This window comes from Rhinoderma darwinii, chromosome 5 (assembly GCF_050947455.1).
Source record: "Rhinoderma darwinii isolate aRhiDar2 chromosome 5, aRhiDar2.hap1, whole genome shotgun sequence".
Lineage (NCBI taxonomy): Eukaryota > Metazoa > Chordata > Amphibia > Anura > Rhinodermatidae > Rhinoderma > Rhinoderma darwinii.
In genome coordinates, this window is record NC_134691.1 from 140,896,470 (window position 1) to 140,913,919 (window position 17,450).

Below are 17,450 nucleotides of genomic sequence, written 5' to 3' on the forward strand. Positions count from 1 at the left end.
GTACTGCAGCTCTGTTCCTATTCAAGGGTCCTGCAAGTCTAAGAATTCATAGAAGCTGTATCTCAAAAAGTTAACTTTTTTTAATAAAAAAAAATACAACAACTAAAAAGTTGTTTAAAATCTCATTATAAAATATTTTTTCATTTATTTTTAAAGTGCACAAAGGTTTACATGCTGCAAAAACAGCTCTAACCTGTCAAGCCAAGTGTATTCTCATCTTCGACATTTATGGCATAATCCATAGTATATGTCATAAATGGTTGATCGATGTGGGCCCCTGCTTTGGGAGTTGCTTTGGGACCACCTAGTGAGTTAGCCACTGGCTGAAGCATCCAAGTGGAGACTCCGTGGCAATGTGGCTGGTATTACAGATACAGCCAAGTAAATGGGAGTTACGGAAACAGTGTTGCACAGCAAGCTACGTGATTTCCATTACTCCCAAGTTCCAGACTCCACGTAGCTCGCTGTGCGCTGTATAAATAACTCTTTAACTTCTTCGGGAGTTTGGTAAACAGCGTAGCTCAGCAAACTCAGGCATTTCTGTAATCCCGAACACCTTGCCACGGAGTCCCCGCCTGAATCCTCGAGATAGTTGCGGGTCCCAGGGCTGGGAACTGCATATATCAAACATTTATGGCAAATCCTGTGAATATGTGATAAATGCCCGAAATGGGAATACACATTTCAGTTGCACGGTGGGGCCTCCAGAGATCAGACTTGTTTTCCCAGTACATCCCACAGATGCACAATTTGGATTGAGACCTGGGGGTATTTGGAGGCCAAAGTCAACACCTTAAGCTCTAGGTTATATTCCTCAAAGCATTCCTGAACAATTTTTGCACTGTGGCAGGACGCATAATTCTGCTGAAGGGCAGCTACTGCCATTAGGGAATATTATCGCATTACGTAGCAGACTACGCCATTCCATCCTGAGGCATTCTGCAAAATGCCACTGTATGTATGTCAGACAGCTTCCACGGAGTCCCCCGAAAGAGCATCAGGTAGCGCTGGGCCAAGAAATATATAGCCAACAACTTCAAAGGCTTTTCCAGAGCCGGGGTCCCCAGGTAGAACGCTTACGATTGTTCTGGCTGGGTACTCCGGTGTTTTAAATCTCCCAACATTACATATATAAACAAAGACGTCAGGAGCTTCGCCAGGAACAGCGCTTCAGGTAGCATTCTGCAAAGGGGGTTCAGGCAAAGTATCCCACTGTATGCCTATAAAGTGGTATACATTGCAGCCTTCTATCAGAGGCATACATCCTCCCGACATACCTCCAACAGTTGTAAAAGAATGTGATCTGAATAAGGCCTAACATCCACATGAATGCCCGGACCCAAGGTTTCCCAGAGCATTACACGGCCTCCGCCGGCTTGCTGTCTTCTCATAGCACATCCTAGTGCCATCTATTCCCCAGGTAAGCGAGACATCCGGCCATTCACGTAAAAGAAAACCTGATTCATTAGACCACTTTTTCATTGCTCCACTCTCCAGTCCTGATGCTCATGTTCCCTTCGCTCTCCCTACATGCATCAATAAGCCTTGGGCGCCCATATTCTTGTCACAAGTTCACCAATTGTCCGTCCTTGGATCACAGCATCAGAGGGAGGGGGAAATGCCATTTGTTCCAGCCATTGTTATGAACTTAGATGTGATCGATAACAGCTTGACCAAGTTACTCGTCCAACATCAGTACCTGACCTCACAAATGCTCTTTTGGCTGAATGGGTACAAATTCCTATAGGCACACTCCTAAATCCTGTGGAAAGCCTCCCCAGAAGAGTGAAGGCTGTTATAGTCACAAAAAGAGGGCCAGATCCATATGAACTCCCATTGTTTTGGTATGAGATATCCAAAAAGTTGATAAATGTGTGATGGTCATGAGTTCATATACTTTTTGCCAGATAGAGTAGCAAACAAACAATGTCTATTTCCTGTTCCGACTGTGTACTTGAAAGGCATTTTACAACATTTTTAATGCATGTACATACCGTTCTGCATAGAGAGATGCAATTTACAGCCATGCTTTGCTCCGGCAAATTTGTGGAATTATGAAGGAGGGACCCCCTTCTATTTACTCTGTGCTTATAGGGTGTTTGAAATGGGTTTTCTAAAACAGACAAACCCAATGCTATTTCAACTATGTTATTTTAACAACGCCTTGTAAAAGAAAGCCCAGTGTGTACACTAATTTCACATATAGAAACCATATACCTGCTGGGGCTACCTTTTCGATGTCTTGTTGATATCAAATATATAGAAAGTGCAAATGTGTTCATTTCACCTTAGACCTTTTCCAGAAAACGATTCATGTACTATGCCATCATATTTTTTCACTTCTGTTTTTAGACCTAGCATTTTGAGGTGTCCGAATGTGTTTGTGGACTGGTCTTGGCTACAATACCTTTTTTTCTCCTTCTCCTGTAACTAATTACTTCTGATGTACAGGTGCCACACTTTAAAGTTTAGGCCAAGCTTCATATTGGATCACGAAACACTCCTTATATAAATGAACAGTTTTACTATTGTTTCTATTTTCGATACAAATGCAAATACAGTATTTGCTGGTAACTGTGTGTGCCAGGGTAGTTTTTTTTAACCCCAGTCAAGCTCTGCTAAGTATGTCATTGACAGCCATGTTTTGGCTTTTTTTCAGTGCATGAGTCCGAGAAGTCTAAGCGGACTACTGTGCCAGAGAAAGTACTTTAAGAGCATAAAAGTCAGCACAATCTATACCAAATGTCCTGCCTACGTTTATATAGTCCAGTAATAACCTCTCCAGCCCTTTTGAGGATGCTTCAGCTCAGACGAGCATTTCTACTTGACAATTAACTACTTCAACAATTTACCAATAGAATGCTTTGCAACGTTTGATGTAACATTGCAAAGGTACAATAGTTATATTTAAAGGGGTTGAGCCTTCAATAGAAATTGCAATATATAAAATATAAATTTTAGAGTAACTTTGTTAAGTATTAGGCTGGATTCACACGAGGTCATTACGTACGTAATTGACGGATGTATTTCGGCCGTAAGTCCCGGACCGAACACAGTGCAGGGAGCCGGGCTCCTAGCATCATAGCTATGTACGATGCTAGGAGTCCCTGCCTCGCTGCGGGACAACTGTCCCGTACTGTAATCATGTTTTCAGTACGGGACAATTGTCCGGCAGCAAGGCAGGGACTCCTAGCATCGTACATAACTGTCTTCGGTTCGGGACTTGCGGCCGAAATACATCCGTCAATTACGGACGTAATGACCTCGTGTGAATCCAGCCTTATTATAAAAAAATGTATCTGCTTGCAATAGCACTCAATGGCCGCGGGCGAAAAACGGAATTTTGAGGTAGATTTTCCGCCTGCAAAAAACTCAGTGTGAACCCAGCCTAATTGTTAAAATTTTATGTAGGGGAAAATTAGGAGGAACAATTTACACTTTCTTGTTTTTTTTCCTTTTGTAATTTAACCTCTTCACGCACTGCTCCACAACTGTACGTCGTGCAGAGGGCTTGCTTCCTGCATCAGGATGTACAGTTGCGGAGTAGTTCCCGGAGCACACTGTCCTAACGGACAGTGTCCGGTAACCGGGAGGTCAGCTGTCCCCGACAGCTGACCATCGCCGCTGATTTAGGCAATTAACCCGATAAATGCGGCGACAGATTGCGTTCGCCACATTTAAGGGGTTTGAAGCACATCGGAAGCCCCCACGAAGTGGGGGCTGCCGATGCTTGTCGTGGCAATCTGAGGCCAGACAATGACCTCTGGGTTGCCATGTACGGAAGCCTCGGAGGAGCAGCCTCCGGCCAGTCCTCCGAGGCTTCCTGTCAGGGCGGATTTACACGAACGTGTAATACGTCCGTGCAATGCGCGCATTTTTCACTCGCGTCGCGCGGACCTAATTAATGGGGCAGTGCAGACTGTCAGTGATTTTTGCGCAGCGTGAGTCCGCTGCGTAAAACTCACAACAGGTGCTATATTTCTCCGTTTTTCGCGCATCACGCACCCATTGAAGTCAATGGGTGCGTGAAAATCACGCGCACCACACGGAAGCACTTCTGTGGGACGCGCGTGATTCGCGCAACAGCAGTCAAAAGTATGTTTGCAAACAGAAAAGCACAATGTGCTTTTCTGCTTACAAACATCCAGAGTGTCATAATGATGGTGGCTGCGCGAAAATCACGCAGCCGCGCATCCTATGTGATGACTCACGGAGCGGTTATGTGCCTTTTGCAAATGCAAAACGCTGCGTTTTTACGCTGCGCAGACGCTTGTGTAAATCCACCCTCAGTGGGACTGTCACGTCACAATGACAGAGTACATTATACTACGTAGGTACTGTAATGTACTCTAGCAGCGATGAAAGCTGCAAGTCTAAATGTCCCCTAGTGGGACAAGTGAAAAAAGTAAAAAAAAAAAGGAATAAAAATGTTTCAAAAGAAGTGTAAATATAAAAGTTATAAGTTACATAAACAAATACCGCTTTTTTTCCTATAAGACCCATTATAGGAAAAAAATCAACACGTTAAAAAAAGTACACATATTTGGTATCGCCACCTTCGTAACGACCCAAACTATAAAGCTATAATGTAATTTTTCCCGCACGATGAACAGCCCAAAAAAAAAAAAAAAAAAAAAAAAACGTAAAAAACTACACCAGAATCCCTATTTTTTGGTCACCACCCCTCCCAAAATAGAGAATAAAAAGTGATCAAAAAGTCGCATGTACCAGAAAATATTACCGATAAAAACTATAACCCGTCCCGCAAAAAACAAGCCCTTACACAGCTTTTTGACTGAAAAATAAAAAAGTTATGGCTCCCAGAATATGGTGACAGAAAATAAATTATTTTATAAAAAAGTGATTTTATTGCGCAAACGCTGCAAAACATAAAAAAAAACTATATACATATGGTATCGCCGTAATGGTACCGACCCGCAGAATAAAGTAACATTTTCATTTATAGCACACGGTGAACGCTGCAAAAAAATAACTAAAAAACATTGTCAGAATTTCTTGTTTTTGGTCACACGGCTTGCAAATTTTTTTTATAAAAAGTGATCAAAACAAAAACAAAAAAAAAACAACGCATGTACCTCAAAATGGTACCAATGAAAACTACAGATTGTTGCGCAACAAATAAGCCCTCACACAGCTGCGGTGGTGAAAAAATAAAAAAGTTCTGGCTCCCAGAATATGGCGATTCAAAATGTGCAGTGTCCAAAAGCGAATAAGATTGGGCACCATTTATTAGTGCGACACTGTCCACATATCTATGAATTATTATTTATTTACCGCATTATTATACCCTCTTATTATGCCCTGATGTTCTCCGCATAGATTACATATGCCTCCATATTATAAACTGAGATACCAGTAAAACCCCAAACAGAACTGCCAAGCAAAATCTGCGCTCCAAAAGCAAAATGGCGCTTCCTCCCTTCTGAGCCCTGCAGCGTGCCCAATGAGCAGTTTGCGCCCACATATATGGCATCGCCATACCCGAGAGAACCAGCTTAACGCTTTATGATGTATTTGTCTTCAGTGGCACAACATATTATGCACTAAATTGGAATATCAGTAGAAAATGTAAATATTCACACCATCTGCTCTGCATTAACCCCTTTGCGAACTATGACTTAATAGCACGTCATGGTACAGCGGTTGATGTTTGGAGCCGGCTCACATGCTGAGCCCGCTCCATACTCTGCGGGTGTCAGCTGTGCATTACAGTTGACACCCAGGACTAACGGACAGGAACAGCGAACGTGCGGTTACAGAAGCCTGTAAAGATAACAATATACTACAATACATTAGTATTGCAGTATATTGTACCAACGATCCAATGATCAATGGTTCAAGTCCCCTAAGGGGACTAATAAAATGTGTAGAAGAATTAAAGTTATTAGTAGTGAAAAAAGAAAAAAGTTTAACCCCTTAACGCTCCATGACCTACTATTAGGTCATGCTAACTATAGCGTTCGCGCTCAGTGACCTAATAGTAGGTCATGGAGTAAACACGGCGCCGTTCGCGCGGCGCGCGTTCACGAGCTGTGACAGCTGCTGTTTCCGACAGCAGACTATCACAGCTCAATGTGCCGGGACCCGTTACGATGGTCCCGCCTCGCCGATCGCCGCTATTGGTCAGTCAGTGACTAACTGACCAATAACGGTGATCTCTCCCTTCGCTTCCTCTTCTGACCTCACATCCTGCCGCACCCGCCCTGAACGCCTCTGTTGGAGTTAGCGAGGCGTTCGGAGCGGTTGTGAAAGAGAGGAGAGAAGATAAAGAGTGCTAAAAAGTTAAAAAAAAGTTAAAAAACAAACTTTTTTCTGCTTCCCACCTCCCCAATCCACTACCCAAACTACCCAAACCTGTACCCTTCGTCCTTGTGTTCCCCCCACGTTCTTGGTCAGTGATCTCCTATCACTGACCACTTGTTAGTCTTCAGGACCACATTTCTGGTCCCTGGGGATTTTTTTTGGATTTTTTTTCTTTATAAAACAATATAAAACAAACAAAAATATAAAAATTCAAAAAAAAAAAAAAAAAAAGGGCAGTTTAGAAAATTTTGACAATTTAACTGTTAGTTAGTTCAGTATTAGGGTTAGTTAGTGTCAGGGAACCATCCCAAAGCGTAGTTAGGTATAGCGTCAGGGAATTTAGCGTCAGGAATCCGTCACCGTAGGTAGATCTAGCGTTAGGGATCCATCACCGTAGTTAGGTTTAGCGTCAGGGAAGCTTGGAATAATTTAGATAGGTTTAGTGTCAGGTACCCGTCACCGTAGTTAGGTTTAGTGTTAGGGAAGCTCGGAATACTCTAGTTAGATTTAGTGTCAGGGAAAAGTCGCCGTAGTTAGGTTTAGTCTCAGGGAAGTTCAAATAAAATCTAGTTAGGTTTAGTGTTAGGTACCCTCGCCCCAGTTAGGTTTAGTGTCAGGGAAGCCCACTTGTTCTATAAAAACAAATTTTTGGGCTAGTTTAGGTAGCAGCCTATTGCTCCAAACAACCATGTCCCAGCGGACATTTAGTGCCGAAGAGGCATATTCATTTCTTGCCTCCGACACAGAGTCGTCGGGTGGTGAGACTCTGTTCTATTTATCCACCTCCTCATCCAGTGATGAAGAGGAGGAGGAACCCCCTAGGAGACGCTCCAGGACCACAACTGCAGTTGTAGCACCCGAGCGAAGTGACCCCTCCGAAGTTGTAACCCCTGAGCGAAGTGACCCAATTTGGACACCCACACCAGATATTTATGAGCCCCAAATCCCCGAGTACACGGGCAACCCGGGGATCAAATTTAATACGGCAGGGCTCAGTGAGATGGACTTTTTCAAGAAGTTCTTCACTGATGACTTTATAGAGCAAATGGTCTCTCAGACTAATTTATATGGCCAACAGTATATAACAAAAAAACCCACATCGTTTTATGCCCAGTCCCACAGGTGGACCCCTGTAGATGCAGCAGAGTTGGGCAAGTTCTGGGGACTTCATTTGAACATGGGGCTTCTGAAAAAGCCGTCCATTAGGACCTACTGGAGCACGGACATCCTATACCACACCCCGATGTACCGTATGGCCATGTCCAGGATGCGTTATGAGGCAATACTTCGCTTCTTGCATTATACGGATAATGAGCAGTGCCCACCGCGAGATGACCCCAGTTTTGACCGTTTGTACAAACAGAGACCCCTGTTAGACCATTTCAGTGCCCGGTTTGCCCAAGCATACACCCCCGAGAAGTGTATTTCTATAGATGAGTCCCTGGTACATTTTAAAGGGAGGCTTCAATTCCGCCAGTACCTGCCGAGTAAGAGGGCAAGGTATGGCGTGAAGATGTATAAGCTGTGCGAGAGTGCGTCAGGGTATACATATAAATTCAGGATATATGAAGGGAAGGACAGCAGTATTCAGCCCCCAGAATTCCCCCCCTTACTGGGAATTAATGGAAAAATTGTGTGGGATTTGGTGCACCCACTGCTGGACCAGGGTTACCACCTCTATCTGGATAATTTTTATACCAGCGTCCCACTCTTCAAGTGCCTCGCTTCCAGAAATACTGTGGCATGCGGCACTGCTAAAAAAATATGAGGCCTCCCTAAAACACTGCTTGGGCAAACACTCAGAAGGGGTGAGAGCAGGGCACATTCTAGCAGCAATTTATTGTGTGTCAAGTACAAGGACAAGAGAGATGTCCTTGTATTGACAACAATACATGGCCACACCAGCACCCATGTACCTGTACGAGGTACCAGTACAGAGACCCCCAAACCAGACTGCATCCTGGACTACAATAGGTACATGGGAGGGGTGGACTTGTCAGATCAAGTCCTGAAGCCCTACAGCGCCATGCGCAAATCGCGGGTGTGGTATAAGAAGCTGGCCGTGCACATCATACAGATGGCATTGTACAATGCGTACGTGCTACATCGATGTGCAGGCCAGAGGGGAACTTTCCTGGAATTTCAAGAGGTGGTTATAAAAAATCTAATCTTTAGGGACCAGGAAGCGAGGCCACACGCATCGTACCAGGGCAACACTTTCCAGGAGAAGTTCCCCAAACCGGTGGAAAGGGAAAGAGTCAAAAGAGGTGCAGAGTCTGCTATAAGAGGGGGATAAGGAAGAACACAATATACCAATGTGACACGTGTCCCGAAAAACCAGGGCTCTGTATAAAAGATTGTTTTAAAATGTATCATACATCCCTTGATTTTTAATTTACCCTGATGCACTCCGCACAGCTTATCCCCCTCATCTTTCCCTTCTGAGCCCTGCCGTATGCCCAGGCAGCTGATAACAGCCACATGTAGGGTATTGCCGTACCCAGGAGAACCCACATTACAATTTAAGGGGTGTATATCTCCGGTGGCGCATGCTGGGCACACTATATCGGAATCTGACATGCCATATATATATATAAAATTGCAAATCTCACACTGCACCATCTGCTGCACATTATCTTTTACACAGTACCTGTGGGGTCAAAATGCTCACTACACCTCTAGATGAATGTCTTAAGGGGTGTAGTTTTTAAAATGGGGTCACTTCTCGGTGGTTTCAACTGTACTGGTACCTCAGGGGCTTCTGCATATATGACTTAGCACCAGAAAAGCTTCAGTAGGCCAAATGGTGGTCCTTCCCTTCTAAGCCCTGCCGTATGCCCAGGCAGCTGATAACAGCCACATGTAGGGTATTGCCGTACCCAGGAGAACCCACATTACAATTTAAGGGGTGTATATCTCCGGTGGCGCATGCTGGGCACACTATATCGGAATCTGACATGCCATATATATATATATAAAATTGCAAATCTCACACTGCACCATCTGCTGCACATTATCTTTTACACAGTACCTGTGGGGTCAAAATGCTCACTACACCTCTAGATGAATGTCTTAAGGGGTGTAGTTTTTAAAATGGGGTCACTTCTCGGGGGTTTCAACTGTACTGGTACCTCAGAGGCTTCTGCATATATGACTTAGCACCAGAAAAGCTTCAGTAGGCCAAATGGTGGTCCTTTCCTTCTGAGCCCTCCCATGGGCCCAAACGGCAGTTTATCACCACAAATGGGGTATTGCCGCACTCAGGACACATTGGGCAACAAAGTGGGGTATGTTTTTCCCTGTGAAAATAAGAAATATTTAATCAAAAATGACATCTTTTTGGAAAAAATATCATTTTTTTCATTTCACAGCCCAATTCAAATAGGTGCTGTGAAAAAACTGTGCGGTCAAAATGATAACAAAAACCATAAATGAATTCCTTGAGGGGTGTAGTTTCCAAAATGGGGTCACTTCTGGTGGGTTTCCATTGCTTTGATACCTCAACACCTCTTCAAACCTGGCATGCTGCCTAAAATATATTCTAATAAAAAAGAGGCCTCAAAATGCACTAGGTGCTTCTTTGCTTCTAGGGCTTGTGTTTTAGTCTACGAGAACACTAGAGCCACATGTGGGACATTTCTAAAAACTGCAGAATCTGGACAATACATATTTAGTAGTGTTTCTCTGGTAAAACCTTCTGTGTTACAGAAAAAAATTGAATAAAATTGAAATTTAGCAGAAAAAATGAAATTTGCAAATTTCACCTCCACTTTGCTTTAATTCCTGTGAAATGCCTGAAGGGTTAAAAAACTTTCTAAATGCTGTTTTGAATACTTTGAGGGGTCTAATTTTTAAAATGGGGTGTTTTATGGGGGTTTCTAATACATAGGCCCCTCAAATCCACTTCAGAACTGAACTGGTACCTTAAAAAAAAGGCTTTTGAAATTTTCTTAAGAATATGAGAAATTGCTGTTTATGTTCTAAGCCGTGTAACGTCCAAGAAAAATAAAATAATGTTCAAAAAACGATGCCAATCTAAAGTAGACATATGGGAAATGTGAACTAGTAACTATTTTGGGTGGTATAACCGTCTGTTTTTCAAGCAGATGCATTAAAATTCAGAAAAATGCTATTTTTTCTAAATTTTCTCTAAATTTTGCAATTTTTCACAAATAACGACTGAATATATCGACCAAATTTTACCACAAACATGAAGCCCAAAGTGTCACGAGAAAACAATCTCAGAATCGCTTGGATAGGTTTAAGCATTCCGACGTTATTACCACATAAAGTGAAATATGTCAGATTTGAAAAATGGGCTCTGAGCCTTAAGGCCCAAACTAGGCTGCGTCCTTAAGGGGTTAAAGTTTAAAAAAAAAAAAAAAAGTTTTCCCATCCCTAAAGTAATGTAAAAAAAATAAACAAAATTGGTATCGCTACGTCCGTAAAAGGCCGATTACAATATACCATTATTTAACTCGCACGGTGAACATCATAAAAAACTTAATTTAAACCGCCAAAATCGCTGTCGTTTTAATTTTTACTGCACGGCGAAAGCTGTAAAAACGAAAACCCCAAAAAATGGAATCAGATTTTTTTCAGTTTCCCAGTACATTCTACAATTCCTCCCGCAAGAAATAAGCCCTCACATCACTCTGACGGAAAAAGAAAAAAGTTATGGTTCTTGGAAGGCGGGGAGTGATAAACGAAAATAAAAAACTTTTGACCACATGTGGGGTATTTCCGTACTCGGGAGAAATTGCTTTACAAAAATTGGTTGTTTTTTTTCTCCTTTATCCCTTGTGAAAATGAGAAAATTCAACATTTTAGTGGAAAAAAAATTGTGATATTCATTTTCATGGCCTAATTCTAATAAATTCTGCAAAAGACCCGTGGGGTCTAAATGCTCACTATACCCCTAGAACAATTCCTTGAGGGGTGTTTCCAAAATGGGGTAACTTGGGGGGGTTTCCACTGTTTTGGTCCCTCCAGGGTGTTGCAAACGCACCATGGCACTGAAAAACAATACAGCAAAATCCAAATGTAACTCCTTCCCTTCTGAGCCCTGCTGTGGGTCCAATCAGCAGTTTATTACCACATATGGGATATTGCCGTAATCGAGAGACATTGCTTTACAAATGTTGGGGTGCATTTTCTTTATTATTCCTTGTAAATATTAAAAATTTCTATGTTTTTTCAGAAAAAAGTCGATTTTCATTTTTACAGACGAATTCTAATAAATTTAGCGAAAAACATGTGTGGTCAAAATGCTAACTATACCCCTAGATAAATTCCTTGAGGGGTGTAGTTTCCAAAACGGGGTAACTTTTGGGGTGTTTCCACTGTGTTGGCACCACAAGACCTCTTCAAACCTGACAAGGTGCCTAAAATATATTCTAAAAAAAAGGAGGCACAAAATCCACTGGGTGCTCCTTTGCCTCTGAGGCCTGTGTTTCAGTCCATTACCACACTAGGGCCACATGTGGGATATTTCTAAAAACGGCAGAATCTGGGCAATAAATATTGAGTTGCATTTCTCTGGTAAAACCTTCTGTGTTACAAAAAAAATGTGCTAAAAATGAATTTCGGCAAAAAAAACCAAAACATTTGTACATTTCACCTCTACATTGCTTTAATTCTTGTGAAACGCCTTAAGGGTTAAAACACTTTGTGAATGCTGATTTGAATACCTTGAGGGGTGCAGTTTTCAAAATGGGGTGAATTCTGGGGATTTTCTGATATATAAGGCCCTCAAAGCCACTTCAGAACTGAACTGGTCCCTGAAAAAATGGCTTTTTGAAATTTTCTTTAAAATAAGAGAAATTGCTGCAAAAGTTCTAAGCCTTGTAACGTCCTAGAAAAATAAAAGGACCTTCAAAAAATGATGCAAACATAAAGTAGACATATGGGAAATGTTAACTAGTAACTACTTTGTGTGGTATTACTATCTGTTTTACAAGCAGATACGTTTAAATTTAGAAAAATGCTAATTTTTGCAATTTTTTTTACATTTTGGTGTTTTTCAGAAATAGATACCAAAATTATCGACCAAATTTTTTCACTAACATAAAGTACAACATGTCACGAGAAAACAATCTCAGAATCGCTTGGATAGGTAAAAGCATTCCAACATTATTACCACATAAAGTAACACTTCAGATTTGAAAAAAAAAACGCTGTGTCCTGAAGGCCAAAACAGGCTGGGTCCTGAAGGGGTTAACTAGGTTAACCAGACAATTCCTGCCCTAATCCGTGTAGAACGATACCAATTATGTGCACTTTGCACCACATTTCTATAACGCCCGAGAACAAAGGTTACCATTTCTTTCTAGCACGCCTCCTGCCTTTAGTTGGTATCTGCAAATGGGCGCAAAGCACCCGTAAACAGAAATTTTTATTGTACGCATAAGAGCAAATAGGGGTGGGGTTAGGGAGACAAACTGGTAAAAGGTAATAATGTGCGGATTTTATATAACAGATTCTGCTATATAGATGCATTATTATATATATGTCCATGTAAAATTTATCCATGTCACAGGAAAAAGTTCCTGATGGTGTCGGTAGGTTTGGGGATGTGTTATGTAGCGCAATCTGCCAATATCTTCTTTCCGGTACAGCCATTTATTTATTTTTTTCCTACCCGCTTTCCAAAAGTCATAACTTTTGTATTTTTCTCGTCGACAGTCATATGAAGGCTCATTTTCTGCAGAACGAGTTGTAGTTTTTAAGGGAACCATTTATTGTACTATATAATATACTGAACCATAAAGGGACATAGCCCTTAAAGAAATAGTATACTAAATGATATACAAAAGTACAAAAAATCTTTATTAAATATAATCACCAATAACGTATAATGGAATAAAAGATGGGATACATCATACACGGAGATATATACAGCAGGGTCAGATGGAATAGACCATAGACAAACAGAGTCAACCATCCAAGGATGACCAAACCACGCTCAAATAGTCCATATGACAGAATTATAAACCCATGGGTATAAGGTAATAAGACCCACACGTAGTATAGTGCTACCAGCTGAGCATCCAAAGAAAACATATAGGCTCAAATGGCCAGAAAGATATAACTGACAATAGCTGGACACAATAATACGATCATGTAGAGGCTAAAAAAGCTAGCACATACCCTGGGACATGATAAGGAGCGCAGGAGATCAAAAAAAGCGGATGGATGAGTGAATGCCTCGACGCGCGTTTCACCCTGTAGACCGGCTTCATCAGGAGCGAAACGCGCGTCGAGGCGTTCACTCATCCATCCGCTTTTTTTGATCTCCTGCGCTCCTTATCATGTCCCAGGGTATGTGCTAGCTTTTTTAGCATCTACATGATCGTATTATTGTGTCCAGCTATTGTCAGTTATATCTTTCTGGCCATTTGAGCCTATATGTTTTCTTTGGACGCTTCTAGCTTCACTTTTCATGGATTGCTATATACTTTGTAGGCAATAGTAGACCTTATTGTCTATCTCTGTACATTGTCATAATCAGCTGGTAGCACTATACTACGTGTGGGTCTTATTACCTTATACCCATGGGTTTATAATTCTGTCGTATGGACTATTTGAGCGTGGTTTGGTCATCCTTGGATGGTTGACTGTTTGTCTATGGTCTATTCCATCTGACCCTGCTGTATATATCTCTGTGTATGATGTATCCCATCTTTTATTCCATTATACGTTATTGGTGATTATATTTAATAAAGATTTTTTGTACTTTTGTATATCATTTAGTATACTATTTCTTTAAGGGCTATGTCCCTTTATGGTTCGCTTCTAGGTTGTCTACTTGCAATAAGGGACCCCAGCATACGCCATTTCTTGGTGTGAGGTTGTCTATATAATATACTGAACTGCAAAAAAATCTTTGTGGTGTGGAATGGAAGAATAAAATAACAATTACAATAGTTCTTTGGATTTGCTTTTAGGTTTATCGTGCAGTAAATATTAAATGTTTAGTTTGTTCTGTGCAGCCGGCCTTCTGTGATGACGTTTCGTCAGAGCAAACCACTGCAGCATGTGATTGGCTACTGTAATATACTGTGGATTTTCTGCTTGCAAATCCGGATAGAAAACATGTGCTTAAATCGACCATACACTAGAGATTTCAGATGGCCGAAAAGGTCGATTTAAAACATTTGCGGCAGACTGTCGATGCCTTTCAGTGACACGAAGGAGTATGATCGATGACGACCAACGGCAAATGTAAGTGAAAAAGCAAATTTGACGTGTTTAATTTCTTTGTTCATAGTTGGGTGCAGTCATCGGCATAACTGGAAACGCCAGTGGGCCTGTGAATGAGTGTGATTCAATCAACATTCACTGCCTTCACCCAGGTAATAGAAAAAAGCATAGATCAATATGCACAATCAGATGTACGAGACATGACGTGTGGAGTTGTGGTTCATAACAACCTTTTCATGACAGTCTATAGTGTATAGTCAGTTTAAGATCCAGGATTATGCAATTAACACTTACCAGATAGGCCATCAGGAATACTTAGGCAAGGAAGAGTCCAATTTTCCATGTTTATGTATTATTTATGGATGTTGTGACAAATACTGCCATGGCTAGTTTTCAATTGTGCCATCTTTACGTCGGTCATCGAGATAAACCAGATGTGAAATTGGCTATGGTAGGTTCTGAAGTTGCTTGGCGGATCCAGCCTTGCTCCAAAACGCAAAACATAATGAGGCTGGATTCACACGCAGCAGAGTTTGTTGCAGAAATTTCTACAACTTAAAATAAGTTCCAAACTTTTAAATTGGATTGTTTTTGCAGCAGGTGCATGGATTTCAGCAGGTTCCATTCAGAAATTTCTGCAACAAAATCTACCGAATGCGACTGCACCCTAATATTCGATTACCTTTAAAGGGGTTTTCCAATCTTGGACATTTATGACATACCCACAGATATGCCATAAATGTCCAATAGATACGGGTCCCACCTCTGGGATCCGCATCGATCTCCTGAACAGGATCCCCTAAACCCCGTTCTAGCTTACTCTGCTCTGCTCTCGCTGCCTCCCGGCCAACTTCCTGGTTAGGTGGTTGGTAGTTAAAGAAGCAGCCAAGTGCTCGCTGAGCTACCGTAACTCCCATAGGAGTGAATGGGAGTTACTAAAACAGTGTAGCACGGTGAGCTACGTTGTTTCCATAACTCCCATTCACTTCTATGGAAGTTACGGAAACAGAGTAGCTCACTCAGTGAGCTTGACTGTTTCCATAACTCTCGATCAACTAACTCGGGAGCCGAGTAAGCGAGAACAGGGTTTAGGGTGCCTCGTTCTGGAGGTAGGTGCGGGTTCCAGAGGTGGGACCTGCATCTATCAGACATCCTGTGGATATGCCATAAATGTTCAAGATGGGAAAAACTCTAAATTTGTGATGTACAGTGTATTAACATTGTACTGTGGACCCATCAAGTGGTGTAATCCACTGGACCTAACAAAGATTGGTGCATCCCTGCTATAGGGGATTACAATCTAATCTAAACAGTTTACCTCACAACACATTGGGGCCAATCCCAAAGAAAACCACCCAATTTGTTTAGACCTTTTTGGAAACTACTGCGTCATGAGGAAACCAATAAAATATGGGGAGAATAAAAACTTCATGCAGATGGTTCCATAATCTAAACTGATCCATCGGCACTACTACTTCCAAACCGCAACACCAAATTTATATGTTGAAGAATGAACATTTTTAGAAAAGGAATCTTTCACAAAGTTTCACCTTTAATTGTTTCTTCCACAACTTCCACTACTCGATCAATCTGTTGCACCTGTGAAAAGAAGATATAGAAAATACGTATGAAAATTCAGCAGCACTGGAATTCCAATTCTGAAACCAAATCATGACTATAAATAGGAGCTTGTGTAAAGAAGGAGTAAAAAAAATAAAAAAAGCATACTGTAGACTCTAGGAGACCGCTACGGTATATTCTCACATGCAGCTGATTTGCTTCAGAAATTTCTGTGACTGTCCTAACCCCTTAATACCGAAGGTATTTAAAACCTTAGTGACAAAGCAATTTTTAAGTTTTTCCATTGTCGCATTCAAAGAGCTATAACTTTTTATTTATGCGTCGACACAGCTGTATAAGGACTTGTTTCTTGCGTGACAAGTTGCATTTTTTTTAATAGCACCATCTTGGGGTACTTCGAATTTATTGATTAACTTTTTTGGTGGGTTAATAGGAAGAAAATACTGAAATTTCGCCACTTTTTTGTGTGTTAAATTTACGCCAAATACCATGTGGTATAAATAACTTTATTCAGCTGGTCGTTACGATCGCGGCGATACCAAATTTATAATTTTTTACGTTTTACTACTTTTACACAGTAAAAACTTTCTAAATTATTTGTTTTGGTGTCACCATATTTTAAAGAGGCAACTTATTTTTCTGCTGAAATAGCTGTATGAGGACTTTTTTTTTTGCGAGACGACTTGTAGTAGTTTTTATTAATACCATTTTGAAGTACATGCAAATTTTTGATCACTTTCTATCATTTTTTTTTGAAGGCAGGATTAACCAAAAACAGCAATTCTGGCATTGTTTTTAATTTTACTAATTACGGCGTTCACCGTGTGGGTTAAATTATGCAACAATTTTATAGTTGGGGTCATTACGGAGGCGGCGATACCAAATACGTGTAACTTTTCACTTTTTTTTTTATAATAAAGCATTTTGTAAGGGGTAAAAGCGTTTTATTTTTTACATGGGACTTTAATTAATTTATTACAAAACGTTAAACTTTAAGTCTCGCTAGGGGACTTTAGAGCGCAATCTTTTGATCTCTTTTATAATACACTGCAATACTTCTGTATTGCAGCGTATTATTGCTTTCCGTGTAAAAGTGACAGGCATCTGTTAGGCCATGCCTCTTATTTACTAAAGCCAGAGCTGGGGGACTTTGTTAGGCCCCCAGGATGCAATAGAAACCATCCACACTCTACGATTTCATTGCGGGATGCCGGTGAGGTGAGAGAGGGAGCTCCCACCCTCTAAAACAACTCGCATGCGGCACTTGTTATGAGTGCCGCATCTGAGGGGTTAAAGCGGCTCTGTCACCAGATTATAAATGCCCTATCTCCTACATAATCTGA

General features: G+C 41.3%; 1 protein-coding gene across 2 annotated transcripts in view; it reads right to left on the bottom strand.

The window, feature by feature from the left end:
• Positions 1-17,450, bottom strand: part of CDKAL1 (CDKAL1 threonylcarbamoyladenosine tRNA methylthiotransferase) — an 845,495-nt gene that overhangs the window by 590,302 nt on the left and 237,743 nt on the right. For both annotated transcript variants that reach the window (XM_075826579.1, XM_075826580.1), the window contains exon 7: positions 16,077-16,125. In XM_075826579.1, coding sequence (XP_075682694.1) covers positions 16,077-16,125 — 49 coding nt within the window. The remainder of the gene's footprint in view (positions 1-16,076; positions 16,126-17,450) is intronic.